General features: G+C 33.3%; 1 protein-coding gene across 4 annotated transcripts in view; it reads right to left on the reverse strand.

The window, feature by feature from the left end:
• Positions 1-20,793, reverse strand: part of SGCZ (sarcoglycan zeta) — a 382,611-nt gene that overhangs the window by 11,950 nt on the left and 349,868 nt on the right. For 3 of the 4 annotated variants that reach the window (XM_021534853.3, XM_021534691.3, XM_021534351.3), the window contains 2 exons: positions 11,806-11,878; positions 269-392 (listed from right to left, as the gene is read on the reverse strand). In XM_021534853.3, coding sequence (XP_021390528.1) covers positions 269-392; positions 11,806-11,878 — 197 coding nt within the window. Of the gene's footprint in view, positions 1-268; positions 393-6,148; positions 6,395-11,805; positions 11,879-20,793 lie in introns of those variants that run through there. The other variant, XM_021534766.3, reaches the window with a different exon arrangement.

Here is a 20,793-nt window from a genome sequence, read left to right on the forward strand (position 1 = left end):
ACTCTGTTTCATGGAAGCTTTTTCTTTGACTCTTAATTTACAAGTAATTCTGATCTGTATTAAAAAATTTATTTTCAGTGTGAATGAAACCTATGGATTCAAATATGTGTAAAAAAGAAAATAAGTATTAATAAACATGCTAAACCAAAATTACTTTAACAAAGGCAAATGTAGACCACTTTTTATGTTGTTTGTCTTGCTGCTGAATAAACCCTCCTCACATTGTGTTATGCTGGACAGAGCTGTAGACTCTGTTGGCTGAACTTACCTCCCCTTCTGTGGATTGTAAGTGCAGTTCTTTCCTACAGGTAGCCTTTAAGTCTCCTGCAGCTGCGTTGACTTGCACTCCCCTGGGTGCTTCCATCACTAAAGATCTAGTAGGAGATTCAAGTCTGAAAGACAAAAACAGTCACTGAGAAAAAAATGCACTAAATATAACCACCAAAAACTCCCCAGCCTCAAAACCCATGATACAGGTAGATATTAAAATATTTTGAAAGGTAATAAAGGAAAACCAGATTATATTTGTGATTCCATGACTGTCTTTTATGACACAGAGAAAGAAAAAAGTTAAGCATTTAAGGATATACTGATATAAACTTATCTGCTTAGTGATGCTTTCTGGCACTAGCACTTAATGCATCCAGCTGTACTAATAGTGAAATACAGGTACTTGAAAATCTCCACATCTCTGTTAATGCTTCTGTAATGACAGCTAAATACAAAAAATCCTCTTAGTGACTGATGACAAATGTTTAACGAAGTAAAGAGATAACAAAACCTTTAAATGTATTAAACTATGTGAAACTTGTTAAAATTATTTTGCCTTGACAGACTCATTCATGTTTTGGGTATGCTTAGCAGCTTCATGGTCGAAGACAGGAAAAGGAAATCTGTTATGTTGCTATTATTTGTGGGACATTGTACAGTTTTTCTGTTCTCCAAAATACTCATTATGTTCATATAATCCTGTTATAGTAGAGTTCAGACACACATCACTGCTTCTTGGTATGTTTACTGAAAGTAATTCTTGTTCTACTGTCAGTCTTTCTGTTTCTCACTTCTCCATGCTCAAAATCCTCCATCAGTCTTGATGCAGAGTTATGATACTTTCGTAGCTGTGCTTTCTCACAGTATTGCAGAGATTTCTCTTGAAAGAGAAGTACTAATGCAAAGATTTTATAGAAAACATGCTTACAAGCTGAATAGGGAAAATGACAGGATGAAAACTGTACTGAACTAGGAAACAATAATTCAGATTCTGCTCATGTTCTGTTGTTGATTTATTGCATAGCACATAATGGAGGGAGACAAAATTTTTTATATACTTATAACTTAGTAATATAATGGCAGGACACAGTTCCACTTTACCTGAACAAACACTTTTTGTAAGATGAAATGTTAATGATAAAAACATCTAGACTGAGTAGCTTGATGAAAACACTGTATTTCCCTCTTCAGCAAAGTGGTCATAGCTATGCAAAAATATAATGAGGTACTAGATGTATAATGGAAAGAGTAGTTTGACAGAGAAATTCGTGTAGAAAAGCCAGATAAAGTTCATCAAGCAATAGAACAAGAGAATTTCAAAGTTTTTCAACTATTGCATTTTTTATGTACAGAGAACAGCACTGGATTACCATTTTAAAACCAAAGTGCCAAATTTGCATGCAAAGAAAGTCACTGAGATGGTGTCTGTGAAACATTTCTGTTTGTTGCATGTCACTGACACTCAAAAGGCAAAGGAAAAAAAGAAATAAAAAAAAAAAAAGGAAAAGTATTTATTCAGCAAACAAAATTAAGCTATTAAAAGCAGGTGTCCAGATAGAGAAAAACACAATTTGTAGATACTGATATTAAAAAAAAAACCAAACAACAAAAAACATGTTACATAGATAGGAGCAATAGAAAATTATCTTTCTCTGCTACTGCTAGGCTGTTTTCTTTCTTTTTTGACACTTTGTAGGGAGAAGTTGATAGAAGGTTCTGTACTTCTTTGTACTGGGGAAGAATCTAAATATCATGAATTATTTAATGACACATAAGTGCTTTTCAGGTGCTGTTTTGTGAACTTCTGATGGTTAGAGGACAGCAGCAAAAGAACCTTCAAAATATTTTATAAATTATGTAAATTATAAAGTTTAGAAATCAGGATTCTGAAAGTACTCCATTGCCTTAATAAGATTTTGCCTTGAACTTAAAAGGAAATTAAATGGTATAAATGTTAAATGATTTTATTCTTCCTTTCCATATTTTCAGCAGCTTATCATTGTGATTTGTAACCTCCTTTACAGGAATATTAACATTTATTTCTCTGTGGTTTCAGATGCCATTTCATAATCGTGAAGACAAAAGTGTTCTTTGCTACATTTATTGCATTGGATTCATGTGTCTTAGATGAGCCAAAAATATTTCTGGTCTTATAACATCCAAATCCCTCAGATCTAACTAAAATTTTTCAGCAGATGGACAATTGAAGTATGTTTAGGAACATCCATCAAGAAACTATGACATTCTTGGAAGAATAAACTTTTGAAAGTGTATAGTTTAGAGTTTAGTCTAGTTTCATCACCATTTTTAATGAGGTACATTAGCATAAGTACCTTTATGTTTGTCTAAAATGAAGATATTTGGGAAATTAATTTATCAACTTAAAAAGATAATATCAGCCTTCTCCACACTATGGAGAAGAAAGTTCTTTCAGAAAGTAGAGATTCTCAGCAGTCTTTGTGGTAGAAATGTCAAGGAATGACTAATGATCATCAAGGAAGATTTTAAAACAACACCCATCTATTAGTAAAACAGAATGCCTAAATCTGCTTTACAGCTGTAATTTACTTTTCTTATTGTTATTCTTTGGCTGATCTACATCTGAAAAGAGACTGCAGCATGCTACTGCAAATGCAAAAGTCCTATACTTGTAGATTATTTCCTCAATGTTTTGAGATAATTTAGGTTTGCTATGCAGCTTCTTTATAATATTTTTTAATTGCCATATTTCTGATACCTTTAATCTCTACTATAAACTCATTGTAACACTCCACATTGCAATGCTCATCTCTCCAAGAAAAAGTGTATTATTCTAATAGCATATGGAGAATTTGATTTCCTTTCAGATTTACTGATGGTCTATCACAGTGACATTTACATCTATGAGTGAATCCTATTCATACAATTAATTTTTCTTTCCCAAACAACAAACTTCTCTAATGGAGAAGGTAACTACTTATTTGACAGAAACTACAGAACTATAGGAAAGACAAAAAAGCTTTTAAAAAGAGTTTTCAAATAATATAATTGGTCAATTTGCTATATGCGATGAAGCAAGATGATCTATCCATAGCAGAGAACATCTTTTTCTTTTTAATTATCAGTGGTTAATTTGAGTAAAAAGATAAATTTCATAAGATCAAAGCCATATGAAATGAAGCTGAAATAACAAAAGAATTATTGCTAGAAAAGGGAAAGTTCTAAAATATCTTGAATATGTTCCTTTGAAGGTATTAAAATATTTCTCACCAGAAATGCAGAAACATTTTTTCTTTATTTTATATTTTCGGTTTACAAGCTGACCTAGTTTGTATCAGAGAAAGGTAATTTAAAATATGAAACAAAAGAAAAGGTTTATTTTTGGGTTTTAAGCAATATTTTAGATTTACCTCCTGCCTATCCCTCATACTCACATGGGATATAATTTATCTTTGTTATATTTTTTCTGTTGGCTCATGGAAAGTATCTCTTAAAATAGAAATAAATAAAAGATTCCCCTTTGCAGAAGCAAATAATTTATTTTCTTTGTGTCTATTTAAGCCCTTTATCCAACCCATGCTTCTTAGTGAAACAACTGATATAAACCTCTACAGGTTAAAAACAGTGAATTAAAATGTGATCTAGAGGTCTCACATGTAAAACAGGTACTCATTTCCCCTTTATTGACATCTTTATATTTGCGGGTCAGGAAATTAACACTTCCCAGTATTTCACTTCTAGACATGATAGTCTCACCAACACATATTGTGCTTTTTTACAGTGAGCATAGAAATCCCTTTAGGAAAAAAAAATGTTTTGCAAATATAAAACCAATGGAAAGTCTACACATTTAAATGGTAAGCCTTTTGTAGATTTCCATAGATTAAAGTAATAGTGCCATTGATCTTGTTACCTGTAGTTCAAGAGTTGTGGCAGACTGTGGCTGTGGGTTGGTAAGACACACAAAGAGGAGCAGTAAGGCAAATGGATGTGCCAAATCTCTCTCTAGTCCTCTTCCAACTGTTTTATTGCAAACCAGTACCCCAAAACCTCAGGGAATGCAGGATCTTCCTCTCCCATGAGTGAAAGTATTTTGTACCAAATTAGAATTAAGATTTTTTAAAAAAATAGTTTTGAAAATGTTGTTTTCCAGAAACTTCCAAAAATTTAAAATATACATTCTTTCAATTTCTATTATTATGAAAAAAAGAGTTGGCTATCCTGATGCTAAAAGAAAATTATTTTGAGTCCTCCAGTGAGACCAAGGGTCCTCAAAGGAGTCCAATGAACACTTATGGTGATAGAGAAGATTAGGCTTTCCATTAATTCAATTTCTTAGAAGTCAGGTTGCAACATAAAGAATAGCCAGTGACTTTTATGAACATGGTAACAAAAAAAATCTTAAAGCTATTTACAAGGTTATATAAGCAGATATTACCACATATATATATAAGTGACTAAAAATATTTTGATATATTTACAGGCATCAAAATATGCACTTCTTCAAAATGCATATGAATCATTGCCAGAATATTTATATTTCTTGATTTTTTTTTATTCTAATGCCTTTAACAAATTGATTATATTTTTCAGAATGATTTCTTTATTATTATTATTATTGAAAAGCAGGGGCAGATTTGAAGGTCTCAACATTCTTAATATTGTTTACTGATCATCAGCTTTTCTTTGTTAAGAAGCAATATTCTCATATGTTCATGGGAAACTCACTTTTATGTACATGAAAACCTAATCTTGGGTATGATTTGTCTCTAGTTTTCTGGCAACACACACAGTTCTTAAGTAGCAGAGAGTTAGATAAGTGTATTTAGAAATAATTAGTTTTGGCTTGAACCAGTAAATAGTAACCTTTTTTTCCTCACAGTTTCCAATTGTGCAACTCACGAATTATAAAATTAAACAAGGAGAAAACTTTCATGACATAAATCAAAATAATAGAATAGCATTCAGTACAGCATTTCATGTTATGTCCATGCTCTGCATGTCACTGACTTTGGCATGTGTCAGCATGCCCTTATTATAACTTCTAAAATTCTCACTAACCTAGAAATTCACTAGGCTCAAAGATGAGTTCTAATTGCCCTGTACATGTCACAGATTTAAATCCAATAGGTCTGCATTGTCATAGCAACACCTGAAACCACTGAATTTTAATATTATTTGGCATAGATGATAAATCAGAAAAACAATTTCCCACATAGGGAAATAAAAGATCTCTTATGAGAATATATAAAAAAATATATATATTTCTTACTAAGGAGGAATAAAAAGGAACAAAAGGTCATTGAGGAGTTTTTTAGAAGTGTTGTTAAAGGAATGGAAAGAATTCTAGAAGAAGCATGAAGGAAAAGTGAGAAAGGCTGGAAAAATCAAATATTAAATGCAAGAGCTTGACTAAATAAGCAGCTGATATGAGGAAGGTTAAAGAGAACTTAATGCATGATTGTTTCCTAGCATGGGTGAAGACACAGAATAGCTGACAAGGAAGGTATCCAAATCAGAAATAATATCAAGAAGAAAACAAATCAAAATGTAAGTGGCACCTCAGGTATTAAAATATAAGGCAGTCATAAGTCAACTAAAATGCAAACATTTGAAAACCAAGACAATTAATAGAAATGAAAGGTTTAGAACATAAGCTTTTATTTCTCAGAGAAATACCAAAACATGCTTGAAATTCTAAACTTCCAGGCTGTGAGAAAAAAGTTCTGGATATGAGACAATCCAAAACAGTTGCTTAAGGAAAAGTGTGCGAAAAGGATTTTTCATAGTCTTGACAACTTAGAGCTACCTCATTCTACCCTAGATGTTTTCCTTTGCATTATCTTCCTTATTTTTATTCTGGCTTGAATCCCCTTCCACACATGCTCTACCTTTCAGCTAAACATTCTTACATGAAGTTTATCTTTACAGAAATAGCTCCATTACCTGTGTTGTCTTTCAGAATATATTTCCTTAAAATAGAAATCCATCTTGTCAGAAAGAGATTGAAGCAACATGCCCACAGAAGGTGCTCAAGTGCTTGTCAAGAGTTAGATCTGAAGATAAAATGCCTGGGGGAGTCAGAAGAGTCTCAGTTTTGAAAACCATTAGTGTCCTGTGATTAGGAAGAAACAGTCCAGACCACCTGTAATTGTGTAATGGTATTTTAGATATTGTTTCTCTAAGAGGTCTTAAACTGATATAAACAGATATATTTTATCTGAGGCAAACTGTGACGTGGTTTGATCCACATTTTGAGAAAGCAGCATCTCATGGAAAATTATTTTGCTGAAAAATCCTTTGACAGGTCTACTTCAAACTTTGCAGATTAAGCAAAGTAGTAGAGACCTTAGAATATACTTTTCAATGGCCCATATTTGAATTGTATTCAAAAATTCCAAGAAGAAAATAAAAAAAATCAGTCAATCATAAAAAAAATCAGAAAAGGTTTGGTAAGTTTACTTTCAGTCACTATTTTAGGACAACCGCCATGTCCAAACTAGAGAGATATTTTTACTTTCTGCAATACAAAATTGAGTAGTAGATTGTGAAGAAGTCAAATAGTTTTTTTAATTCCTTTGGCAGTGAATTTCATCTTGGGATATAACAAACAATAAAATGTGAACTGCAGGATAAGACATGTAAAATCATTCATTCTTCTCTATGGCTAAAAGCTATCTTTGGAATTCTCTGTCTAATGATAGATATAAGCAACAGGAGCTCTTTGGTGGACTGCAGAACTAATAGTTTCATAAACTCATGTACTCCCTGTAACTTCTGAGCCACCTTGTTCTCATATCCAGGTCTGTATGAGCTCCAGATCCTTTGTCTGGCTCTGGCATTGTGCCAAGACAAGAACCCAAACCACGTTTCTGCACTACAGCCACAACACTGCAGCAAACTCCATGTACTGCACATGCTACAGCCATCACCTGTCCATGAAGCAAGATGTTTCAGAAGCTGAGAGTACTCTGAAGCCATGTGTATACAAATGGATAAAGTGACAGCATGAATTACTAGTACTATGAGCTGATTTTAGATGGGCACCAGCTTTCAGAAAACACAGATCTAAAGATTTTCTGCCTTGTATGAAACTGCCTGCTTCACAAACTCTCGGAGACATAAGAGGAGAGAATAGACAGGCACACAGCAAATTTAAGAAGCCTTGTTTTCTTATGAAAGTGGTTAAACAGCATCACTGAAAATGGAGATACTCCCAGAAAGAGAAAAGGAACAGCTGAAGGGAGGAAAAAAAATCTTTGTGGAAAAATTTGGTATAAGGAAAGACTAAAGAAACTAAAGATTGCTCAAATGGGAAAAAAAAAATATATAAGTAGCCTTTTTAAAGTAATGTATTAATAAGCCTGTTCACTTAGAATCAAAAGAAATATATGAAAATATGTATGTTACAGGAGCACTACTTAATGACATAGAGTACAACTTTTATTGAATATAAGTAGTATAACAAATCATGTTTCATCAGAAAAACTACAGCAAAATGCAAATATGGTGGTATGGCGAAACAAGACTGTATTTAGAGTCCAAAAGCATGTCAGAAATGAGTCCTGGTATCTCTAATATCTCCTGGGCATGGAGGACTGTTGCTCCCTTTCCATTTAAAAAGACAAACATTTCCACCCACGGTATCTGGGAGAATGAAAGCTTTAACAAATTGTGGGCTGTTTTGCCTAGTCCTAGGCTGGACCTATGTGAAATTAGAATTAATTAAGCAGCAGCTTGGATCTGGAAGCAGTGCAAAAGCAACCACAGTTGAAACAAGCCTTGCAGGAGCCAAGGGCACACAGGAGGACACCTACTGAAACCTTCACCATCTCCCTCTGGCACTCTCAGCATGCAGTTGTTGTGCCTGCTGTTAGACCTGATGCAGTTTCATGGAAATAAAGATCCTTGGCTGCCTTCACAATAATTGCAGTGTAAAGTTGCCACATCTTCCATTAACCCAGCACTGTGCAGATGCTTTCTACTGCTACAAGCTTTACATGGGTTTTCAGATGAGATTGATAGGGTAAAATATTTGCTCTCTGTAGGCTGAGACAGCTGCGCTTGGAGCCCATTTGTGGGTTCCTGAAGGCATGACATGGCATAATCATAAAGGAAATATAATCATAAGCCCAGCAGAAAAGGCCTTGGGGATGCTGTTGGACAGCAGCGGAGTGTGAGCCAGCTGAGCCCAGGTGGCCAAGAAGGCCAATGGCACCCTGGTCTGTGTCAGCAATTGTGTGGCCAGCAGGACCAGGACAGTGATTGTCCCCTTGTGCTCGGCACTTGTGGGGCCACGCCTCGAGTGCTGTGTTCATTTCTGGGCCCTTCACTACAAGAAGGACATTGAGGGGCTGGAGGAGCCCAGGGAAGGGCAATGGAGCTGGTGAAGGCTCTACAGCATAAGACATGGGAGTGGCTGAGGGATCCAGGGTAGCTTAGCCTGGACAAAAGGAGGCTCCAGTATCCTGAATAAAGCATATGAAACTCAATGGATTTTTCTATCTCTTGTGATAGTAATATTTTTATCCTTCATATCTTGGTTCCTGCTAGAGCTCTTTCCTTTTCCCATGTCAAATATAATCATCATCACTGAACACTGAAGCAAATTATTCTTTCAATTTAAGAGCCATACCCAGCTACATTTGTTTCTACTCTGTCCTGTCTGCATAGCAATTACAGCCTTTCATTACTGGCTTTCTTCTCTGTTTACTTCAATATTTTTAAAATTAGATATATATAAATACATATATACATGAACACACACATATATAAATGTTTATAATGTATATTTTGAAGAAAAGAGCACATGTGTTTTTAAAAGAGAAGATTAAAATTTGGAAATTTTTCAAATTTTACTATACCCATACTTATTTTTGTATGAATGTGTATGTTAAAAAATCATATTTTCAACAGCTACTGATAAGACTAAGCAAACAAGCTCCTGTCAATATCCATGCCCAAACAATGAAATAACTAGCACAAATTATGAAAAAAAAATCATAATTATTTCTATTTTATTTTAAAAGGCACTGAAAGTAACTAGAATCTGACATCATTAAAACAGCATAGGAAGGGAGACAGGTTTTTTTTTTTCTCTGCTGCATCTTCTACTTTTAGATGAGGCTTTGTTTATTATTTGATTTCTGGCTAAAAATAGATGAACATAGTCATGGTTATTTTGTCACTCTCAATGTGCTCAGATGACTAACAAGTTAACGTCAAAATTTAATGTGTTCTTTTGCTCCAGGCTTTTACAAAATATATGTTTTGACCTATTAGTAAACCATCCCTTAAATGTCACAAAAGGTGTCTCACAAACCATCAGACAGCTCTGAGTGAACCAGACCTCCTGTGAAAGACAGGAATATTTTTAATGCTTATGAGAGGCAAAGTAGAATCCAACTATCTTGAATGGTTCCTTGCCACTTGATCAATTTTCATCTCATTATTCCCTGCATTAGCTTGCAGGATTAACTGACTGTGGTGTGCAAGGCATGACATCGAAGAGAAAAACACTTAAATTTGATCTTGTAGTTATCTCGAGAGGACAACAACAAATTAATTCATCCCCTTATCAAGGATGTTATTGAGGGCAAAGTTATCTCCATTTAACTACTGTCTGTCTATTTTGTGCATGGATATTGCCTATTAGTGCACCATATTTCAATGCACTATTGGCCTAAAACCAGTAATTTGGGAATATATTGGTAGTTTATTTTTTATAAGTGTGTTCCTGTGAGATACAGTAGTGACAGAAACAGGAAGAATAAATTATTAAGATATAATTAATTTTCCTGATTCTAATGCATGATTCTTTTATGCTACTTATCCCAACTAATGAAGTAATCTTTAATTAGTTTTTGGGATTTGACACAAAAGTTTTCACAAAGGATTGTATAACAGCACTGTCTGAAAACAAAACCTTTCTAGCTATTATTTGAAAATGCAAGAAAGGAGAAAGATGTGACCAAAATGGTTGGACACATAGGAATTAATTAGATTAGTACTCAACTCAAGTTTATTTTTATACATCACATTTTTAATAGTAAATATTAGGGGATCTTCTCTGTATGAAGATGTCCAAAGCAGGCTATAGAACTAAGAGTGTCTGAGGCAAGGTTTAGATATGTGGAGCTAACGTGAATCTGACTTTATCTTTTTGTCTCCCTGCCCACAATAGATTAAACTAAAATTTCAGGAAGAACTATGATCCTTGTGGGTATCAAATTCTTAGAATGAATTTTCTGTTTGTGTTTCATTCAGGGTAATCACAGTGGTCATTATTCCATTTTTTTAAAACCAGTAGTCAATCATTTTACATATACAAGGCTATTAATAGGTTTCCAGCATATTTTATTTTGGAGAAAAAAAAAAAAAAGTATGAGGTTTATTGATTGACCACAAATACATATTCCAGCATAAAAAATATGGGGTAATTTATATTTTAATTAATGATCTCATGTATATTCCATTATCTTTCAGCCCTGTATAAAATAATTTTCACAGCCTGATATATTTGCACCATTGCGCTGCAATTTGCTGTCAAATTGCATTCAAGTGTATGCACTGAAAAAATTGAATAATGTTAATTTAGCAAACTTTTTACTCTCCCATTACTTACCATTAAGTTTAACCACCCAAAGACACAGGGATGTAGTACTTTGAAAAATACTCTAGGTGATTTTAGTACTGCCATTATTGGACACCTTGGGTAAATTTATTTTAAAACATTAAAAATTAACAGGACCCAGCCCAGCCCACTGAAATGTCCTAATAGTAATTGTCATAATTTTTAAATTATTAAATTGACTTGAGAGTTTTAAAAAAGAATATGACAGAACCCAAGTAATATGGAGGAGAACATGTGTAAAAAACTTGCAGAACATAATATGGACTGAATATATTCAGAATAAATCACTTACAAGTAAACTGAAGTTACCTGACCCAACTCCAAGGGTATCTGTTTCTTCAATTTTTTTAATAAAAGATATTGGTTAATATAATTATTAATGAGAGGGCAGAAAGTTGAATGCCAAATGCTTATTAAGTCCTTCTTGGACAAATGAACTAACAGTGACTAAAAATGAAGTAACAGTGGATTTGAAAGCAATAAGCAACAAAAATTTAGGATTAAAAAGCCTCACTGCTAAATGGAAAAAAATCTGTGACAGCTTACTTTAACTTGACCTATATATTCTGTAAAAACTCATAAAAATCAAACTGGTCTGATGCTATTGAACAATACCACACATATTGGACCTTAAAAACATCTGAATATTCCAGTCTCTATGGAAAATATATTTCTCAAGAGCTCCATTATAGGAGGCAGGTCATATATAAAAAACACTGTATTTTACATTTCATGTGATAGGAGTTGGTGGGAGTTTTTTGACAGTTAGTTACAACAAATTGGAGTCTATAAGTGGTTTTGGATCTATGACTCATTAAATAGGCAGTGTATATATATTATTATACAGATATCGTTCTTTTAATCCAGACTTAATTTTTTTGGAGAATACTTGATTTTAAAACAACTTCTTGAACAACACCTACTTGAGGTCTTGGGAAGGTTCTGCTCTGATATGGGGTGTCTCCACAGAGTGCCCAAACACTGCCCCTTCCGTGCCTAAAATACATAAATAAAATACAGTACAATTACTTCGGAAAATAAAAACACATTGAAATATATGACCACAAATTGACACTATTAGGAAAAAAAAAGTCAGATTAAATCCTTTATTAATAACTATAAATGTTTCTTCATTTTTACATTTTAATTTCTATATTGAAATCACATTCTGTGAAGCTCTGGATTTCTGCTTTTTCACATAAAAATCTGAAACATTTACAGATCCAAATTTTTTAAAATGGTTCAGATGAATGCTTATCTCCATATTTTGGAGAACAGTTATTTTACAGAGAATGGAAATATTATAAGTTTGTGTGTCAAAAGCACAGTAGAGAAATATCTGCTGCACTTTACATTATGGTTATTTTGATTACTTAAATTGAGATGCCAAGCTATTAGAAGTTTTGAGATAACTGTCTCTTGCCTGAAGTTGCTGGCTTAATCTTGATTTCTGACAGTTTCAGAGTTTCCATTAGATCTTTCTCATTGAAAAATTTTATTCTCATGGAATGTGCTTTGGGTTGTGTTAGAAGTGGACCCTAAGGTATCTCCTACTGGGAATTTAAAATCCAGAAAAAGAAAATGGGTAAGAATTTTTCAAATCTGAATTGCTTCTCTATTGAATTTTGATTTATGTTACTAGGTCCAAGTTGAATATGATAATTCCACAGTTTTCATTGGACAACCAAGGTTTTTCATTGAGAAACTCCTCTTCAATTAAAAAAAATAAAACTCTTGTAAATATTCACTGAAGTTATTTAAAAAAAAAGATAATTCTTTAATCAATTTTAAATGCATTTCTTGAAAGAAAATGATGGGGGGAAATAATTGACAAAAAAAAAAAAAGATCTTTGTTCTTTGTTAAAGTAATAGAAAACTCAAGGAATTTGTAGGTAGGGAACAACACTATAAAATCAGCATTTCTATTATCTCTCCCCTCTAAGGACTGAACACATAAACTGAACACTCACTTTACATTTAATAGATAGAAATAGACACTGTATGTTCTTAGGCATTTGAAGTTTGTTTCCTTTTTTTCACTTACAGACAATCATCCTGCTTATCTTTGTTTACTGGTTTATCCAATGTCATTGTTTCTGTCATCCACTTACATAAGTTTTACTTTTCCTTGTCTGAAGATGGTTTACTGGGCATTGTGCAAGCAAATAGCCTAGAACCAGGGAGTGAAAGTCTTTCCAACAGAGAACCTCCAGCAAAGGTGAAAGAACTCAATAAAAATGTGTAAAATGAGTAATTTATCGTCTATCAAAATAAAATCACAGAAACTGTCTGGGATAACTGTGGATCATTACTAAATATTCTTGAATGAATTATTATATTTCAACAACAGAAGGTTTCTTTTGTTCTTTTGAATTCTGAGTAGACCTAAAAATATACCTACAATGTGTCATAGTAGGTCTGCAAGAAGTGCTCAACAGAACATAGCCACCACTCTAATTGCTACAGTATTTTAAATACAATAAAGTATTTTCAATTTTTAAAATATTTTGTAAACTTTTTCAGAAACTCTGGATGTCAAAAAAGACAGCTATTAGACACTTTTACAGTTAACCAATGATATTTGGATTTGAAAGAAGAATGAGGTAATAAATGTCAAACTGGTAACATTACTTTTTAATTTTAAAGGGAAAATAGCCTGAGCAAGAAGCAAAAAAAGCCCAAGATAAGCAAACTTAAATCTGGTAATAATTTTTTAAACTTCACCTTCATTAAAAGAAAACAAAACCAAAACCAACCAATCAACCAAAAAAAAAAATACAACACACCCCCCAAAACTTTCATTGTGAAGTGGTCTATTAATATGGAATATTAAAGATGGGAAGGGGAGAGTAATGAATTAAAATCCTAGTCTTTTATCTCCAGAAATTGATAACCTTTACAAATGTTCTGTCAAAGAACACTGAAAACATCTTTATTACAACTGCTGCTTTGAAGACCTGACAAAAAAACCTCAACAGAATCCACTTTCTATAACCAAGCTTTGCTGAATGTTATGGAAACCACAGGAGGAAAAAAACCAACATATCTTTTTTCCTAGATTTATTTTGAAATGTGTAATGCAGAATCTGTTTTTTAAATCTGGCAATGATTTGAGGTTCTCTTTCCTTTAAAAGACCAGAAGAGCTTGTCTGCATAGCCAGGCCTTCTGCCACTCAAAATAAAGCTCATCCCCATCCACAACAAACCTCTCTGGGAGCTAAATAGCCAAAATCAGATTGCATTTCCAGATCCCATTCATCATTTTTATCAGTCAAATGAAATGCTTTTAACTCCAAGGACCCTTTATATTTTTGAAGGTGGCAATGGGATATGAAGCTGTAAGCAAGTGAGCAGAATGCAGAGTTGCCAGTCTTTACTTATGAGAAGACCAAGTCTGTGATGTTTGAAAGAACATTATCAATGCAAAGATGCACAAAATTCTCTCTAGTATGACTCTGACATTAGATCAATCAGTAGTGCCAAAGGTAATATCAGGCAAAGACTGATAATAAAAGTTAAATGACAGCTGGTTATAACCCAGCTTTAGTATCTCCTCATTTTCAGCATCATTATTTTAAAAGAAGAAAAGGCATTTCTTCCCTGAGAAAATAGAAATGTGAAAGAAAGACCAAGTTTTTCAAGCAGACTGTAAATCCAGGCAGGTAGAATTAAAGATAAATTGATATCATTAAATAAAATATAATTAAAACTAAAAACAAATCAACTATGTTTCTTTTGCTATTTGAAAATGCAGTCTTAATGGTTTTTTTCCTTCTCATACCACATCAAAAACAGAAGTATAACAGTTCCTGTAGTAAATGCTTTATTCTTAAACAAAATACTTTCAATAGTTCAAGAATATTTCCAATTCCCTTTATTACATAGTGGAATAAAAGCAGATACTTTCAATTACCTTGGTTTTAGTAAGAAAGGTGAAAAAGATCAGCCAACCAGAATTTATTCATATGTTTCCTGCAGTTAAGCAGCAGGGTCAAGAAAAAAGACTATCAGCATTACTAAAAATACAGAATAAAACCTATATTATCCTTTTTTTCAATTAACTATATGCAAATATGTAATAATTTGATGGGAAGTTGAACCATGTGGTTCAGTATTCTTAAGAAATGCTACTATAAACATACTGTCTAATAATATAATTAAATAAATAGAACTGTAAAACCAAATTCCAAGTCCATAGCATTATTTTCTAATTGAAAGAAATATACTTTAGGTATTTGATAAATTACAATGTTATGATAATTATTTTTAGAGAAACAAGAGGACATTCTAATAACTGTATTCCTAGACTTACAGAATCATAGATAAGACCTGCTTTGAGATAGTGAGAGATGAATAAATACATAAAAGGTGCAAAAAGAAAGGGTTTGAACCTTACGGCATTTTCAAGTACAGCTCAAAAGGGAGTAGTTGGGGAACTGAAGTCAAAGGAACATGAGTTAGAATGTATAACTATAAAAAGTGATCCTTTTAGAGGAAATAAAATCACAAGGCCATGGAGTAGGTGCAAAGGATCTAAAATAAAAATTGTAAGTGTAACTGAACAAAATTACACCTTCAGCTTCCAGTTGAAGAGAATGAGTTAAGTAAAGACTTCACTAAGAAAGAAGCATCTGTGGAGCCTAATTACTGATCAAAGAATACCAGTTGTTATAGAGGTTGCTGGAGAAAACGCAGTAAACAACACAAGCCAGGTAAAAGGCCAAAAGTTCCGTTCTGTATTTAGAGAAACCTTTTTATGTATAGCTGATTCATAAATTCCAGACCTTTAAGAAAGTTCTTTGACACAGAGCAAATTAAAATTACTCTTTTGCTACAGGCAAAAAACAGTCACATGTTCCTGCTGAAACAGAACATTCAGAATTCAGAAAGACCAGTACAGACTACTAATTTCTGCTCACCTTACTGGTTTTTGAAATTCAGCCTTTGGGAACTGACAAGTGCCATTAATAAAATGGAAGTGTGACTTTGGCATTTGATTCTGGTATATTTACTTATGCATGCACATGGTAAGGTAGTTTTCTTCATTTATTCAATTAGCAAATAATCCTTTCATACTTTCTGAGTAGTTAGCTTATATAACAAAATGGTAGTTTTCAAAGTGGCTTCATATGTAACTAGGATGAACAGACCGAACTGTGGTTTTTTATGGTTTTGGGTTGGTTTTTTGGAGAAGCTTGTTGGAAATTCTATTTGGTTTGTTGTTTTTTGTTTTGTTCTGTGAAAAGAATACTGGTTGAAGAGTTGATAGGGCAAGAACTAAAAACTAATGAAGTATTTTGCTGTGAAAAATGACCCACATATTACCATTATCCCACTCCATCACATCATTCATGGAAGCAAATCACCTAACAATGGAATTGTGAATCATTTTGATCTGTACAAACTACATGCCATTGCAGTATCACAGACACAGCTCAGTTTTACCACCCTGATTTTTCACTAGGTTTTTCAGAAACATCAAATAACTGTTAGTGAAATTATGCAAGTACTAGATTGGGATGCCAATTTGTCCACTGGGTTACAGACTTCAAAGAATGGTTTGTAGAACATTTGTTAGTTTTAAAGCCTGCATTTTTATTTGTTGCATATTAATTACTTAAGTTAAAGCATTGACAGACTTTACAAAGAGGGATAGATAATCAAGATTTTTTTACCATTGAAGAGACCTTAAAAACACAGACTATGTGTTTTAAGTTAGAACTTATATGTTTTAAAAATTTAATTGGAAACAAATTTCTTAATTCTTTTACCGTGTATATAGATAAAATTAAAAATGTTTTTTATGAACTTTGAAAGCTATTGTTCAACAATAAGACCTTGGAAGAGCTAATCATTGCCAGACTGGAATAAAACCCAGAAATATTCAACTATGCAAAGCAATGATCATTAGAAGGTGACATAAAATGTTTGTTCCTTCTTTTGTAAAAGCCCAGTTATTATAATTTATTTTGGGATGAGTAGAAATGCAGCTTCTGGCCTTCATGCTGGTTGTGCATTTCTTAAAGACTTCCAATTTTTTAAGTTACTTGAAGTTTAATTTAGCCAGGTACTTTTATTGAAAAGTAAGATTCAACTGGATTTTTGCTATGGATATGTACCTGACTAAAATAAAAGTAAGCGAGTTATTTTCTGAAAACATGATTGACGTGCTTGCTGGCATTTCAATCTTGCAGGGTCCCTCAGCAGCAAAACTAACTAATGTTAAATGATGAGGGTTTCAGATGTGGCCATACATGAGGTATATATAGGTAGGATGTTGCAGTACAGCCTGACTAGATGCAGTTGTTTACTTATAAACTAAAGCATGTGCATTGAAATCTTCAGAGTTAAGCTATTATTAAAAAGTAAATTCAAAATGGAGTGATTGAGATTTGTTACTCAAAGCACTTGAACATGACTAATTTGTGATGCATATTTTCAGTATAGCAGTCTTACTAAAGCAAAACTTCTTACTACGCGTTTCAAAATCAGAAGAACAAGTTCCCCCATAAATTAAAATTCAGCATCTTCGGCGAGTTAAATTTTGATCAAAGCATATCATAACTCCAGGAAATACTTGCAAAATTGCAACAGTCAAGATTTATCTTTTTAAGCAGTATCTTAATTTATTAAGTACAAACATTTGAAATATAGATTCCTAATATTGAGCAGTCGAGACACCTCTTGTTTTACAATGTGAATGAAAGTGGATTGTGCCAGCTGTTCAGTTTCTTATCCATAGAATTGTTTGAATCAAAATCTATGTTTGGCCACCACTTGAGTTATTTTTCTGAAAAAGTAAACCTATTTGAACAAAATTCTGGACAGAGAATAGCAGTAACATAATTCAATTAATAATTGGAAATGACTATCCTAAATGCTCCCTCTGAGATGAAAAAGCCAGTAAATGTAAATGAAACTGCTGAAAAGTCACATTAAATCTGAATAGTTCCTCAAAACATGAATGAAATTGAAATATATATATAAGGGGTTTAGAGAAAAGAGCTTTTAAAAACATCATAATTTCTCTAATATTTTTACTTTTTTCCCCTATTAGGTAGGGCAGACAGATATACACATGACAGTGAAAATTATGAAATACAATAATTTTCTGCTTGAATTGTTCCAATCTCCTTGAAACTTTACAACAGCTAGATATGAATTTATATATAAGAATTGATTTAAAGATTATATTGAGATTTCACAGTAAATAATTTCTAATCCCCCCTCAAAATTCATCTCATATAAATCATAATCAGAACTTGCAGTTTTCTTAAAATTGTGTAAATGATTTTGGGCTCATGATAGTTCATCAGACACAAAAAGGGTCCCTGTCTACATTTAAAAGATGGAATTTTAATGGGATTATTTTCATATTTAATAAGTAAAAAAGATCACATTTTCACCTTGTTGTAGTAGATAACCCTAGATTTTGGAACACTCAGGCTTATGCTCTAATGAATAGTTAATTAGTTTCAAAGCAGAATTGTTGTTTCCCTGATGAAAAAGGAATGAATCAATGACTAGGAAGACTATCAAACAACAGTCAATAGCTTCATAACCAGAACACTCACCTGGAATGTAAAGGTATGGTACATAAACTTGGATATCCCAAGCACAAAACCGAAGAATGAGAATATTGTTTCTCTCACAGTTTCAAGAACAAATAGCAATAATTTCCCATTTTGAAGCTTTCTGGAAAATACATCTGCCCACCCACAAAACCTATCCGGGAATGTCTATCCAATTTAATAGAATCATATAATCATTAAGGTTGGAAAAGAACTCCAGCTGAAGAGAATCAAACCTAGCCCTTAACTGATCACCACTTTGATAAATAACCACAGCATTAATTGTCATGTCCAGTCATTTCTTGAACACTTTCAGGGATGGTGACTCTAGATTTTCCCTGGGCAGCCCAATGGAATACTTGACCACCCTTTCAGTGCACAAATTCTTCCTGATGTCCAACCTCAACCTCCCCTGGTGTAACTTGAGAGCATTTCCTCTTGTCATCTCACTAGTCACTGGCGAGAAGAGACCCACCCATCCACTTTCAGAAAGTTGCAGAGTGATAAGGTCTTTCCCAAGCCTCTTTTTTCCAGGCTAAACAATCCCAGATCTCTGAGCTGCTCCTCATAGTCCTCACTCTAGATTTTGCACCAGCTCCATTGCCCTTCTCTGGACATGCTCTGGCACCTCAATGTCTTTTTGGAGTTAGGGCCCTGAACTGGACACAAGGTCTTGAGGTGTGGCCTTCACCAGTGCTGAGTACAGAGGATCATCACTGCTGCAGTCCTGCTGGCCACATTATTTTTGATACAAGCAAGGATGCATCTGATTCAAAAAGCTCTAAAATAAAATAATTTATGATTAGCTTTTGATAAAAGTAAAGGGTATTTTCTCTTCAGTGATGACATTCCATAAAGAAATAGTTTGATTTTGGAAAGTTAAAAGCTCAGAGGAATTTATCAGGAATTTGTCCATTAAGTCTAGCCACTTAAGTGTCTAAATTAGGAACATAGATTACTTATATTTTATCTGTAGCCAAAATGGAGAAATTGGCATCTCTAGAGGTTAGTTACTAATGATAATGGACTGAGACTAGAGCAACAATGCAGACAACCCAAACACCTTGAAGCATTTGCCTTCAACACCTGATCAGCAATTGATAATCTGAATTTTATCTAAATTGGGAAAATCTTGTTTGGAAATCTCACTTTAACAATATCAGAAGTCATTCAAGTTTCTTACCCTTAGCATTTTAACTGCATCATAGGGTACCATATTTACCTTTTAAGGGAAAGCTCTCTGTGCCATATCAAAATGTGCATTTATTTCTGTTCTCTTTGCCATTATTGTAACATACTGATGAATTGCTATGAGTATGTGAGAATTACTGCTGCATTCATACATTTTAGTAATTGTTTTATTTATGTGAAGGAGGCCACAAAGCAGCAAGACAATAATCCAGATTTTTTAAATAGCTGCATTATAGGATTTTTACTATATTGAACTTAGCATGCCATTGATGAATTATAATCAGATATTTAGATAAGTGCATTTGTGCACCCTGTAGAAGTTCATCATATGCAAGTACATAATATGCATTTAAAAAGTTTTCAAATGCTTCCAAATACTTCTGAATACATGCAAAATTAAAATCTGTGACAAATCCTCACATGTATTTCCACAATGCCAAAACAGGGATATGTGGATATAATACATTTTGGTGCCTATTAGACCAAAATGCAACAAAAATACTAGTAACTCAAATTATTGAAAATATTTTTTATTTTTCAGATACTAGAAATAAAATGGAGCTATAATATTAATTCCTTACAAGGTTGTTAAAAGGTTTCTATTTGATATTAGCTCTAGTGATAATTACCTATTATGAGTTCCTATTCCTGCTCTTTATTAATGTTCTGGTTTTCTTTAAAAGTAAATTACATAGATGAATACATTTAAACCAGAAATTAGCTAAGTCTTTATTGCAGCTTTAAATGGAAATTCTGCAGCTGTGAGTAGAAGTGTGGATGTGGAACAGTTATTTTGTCACTTAATATTCTCACCTTCAAGTCTGCATAACCATGAAGCTATGCTTTTAATTTAGCAACAAAATGGAAGTAGGTGTATTTCAAACCAATTAAGTGCAGTGACTGCAAACCACCAATGGTTGTGTTAGCAAATGTGTGCCTATTTGTTCTGTGTACTAACCACAGGAAAGACAGCCTTTTCTACAGGAAAGGATGATACTAAAGCATAGTGTAATATGGGAAAGTTGGCTGAAATATGCATCTTTTGCCAAAGACTCAGATGTTTTTTCAGGCAAGAACCACAGGAGACATGCCACATACCTTGCAGATGCAGTAGGAAGAGGGTTTATGGCAGTAATTTACTGCTAGATC

This window comes from Lonchura striata, chromosome 4 (assembly GCF_046129695.1).
Source record: "Lonchura striata isolate bLonStr1 chromosome 4, bLonStr1.mat, whole genome shotgun sequence".
NCBI lineage: Eukaryota > Metazoa > Chordata > Aves > Passeriformes > Estrildidae > Lonchura > Lonchura striata.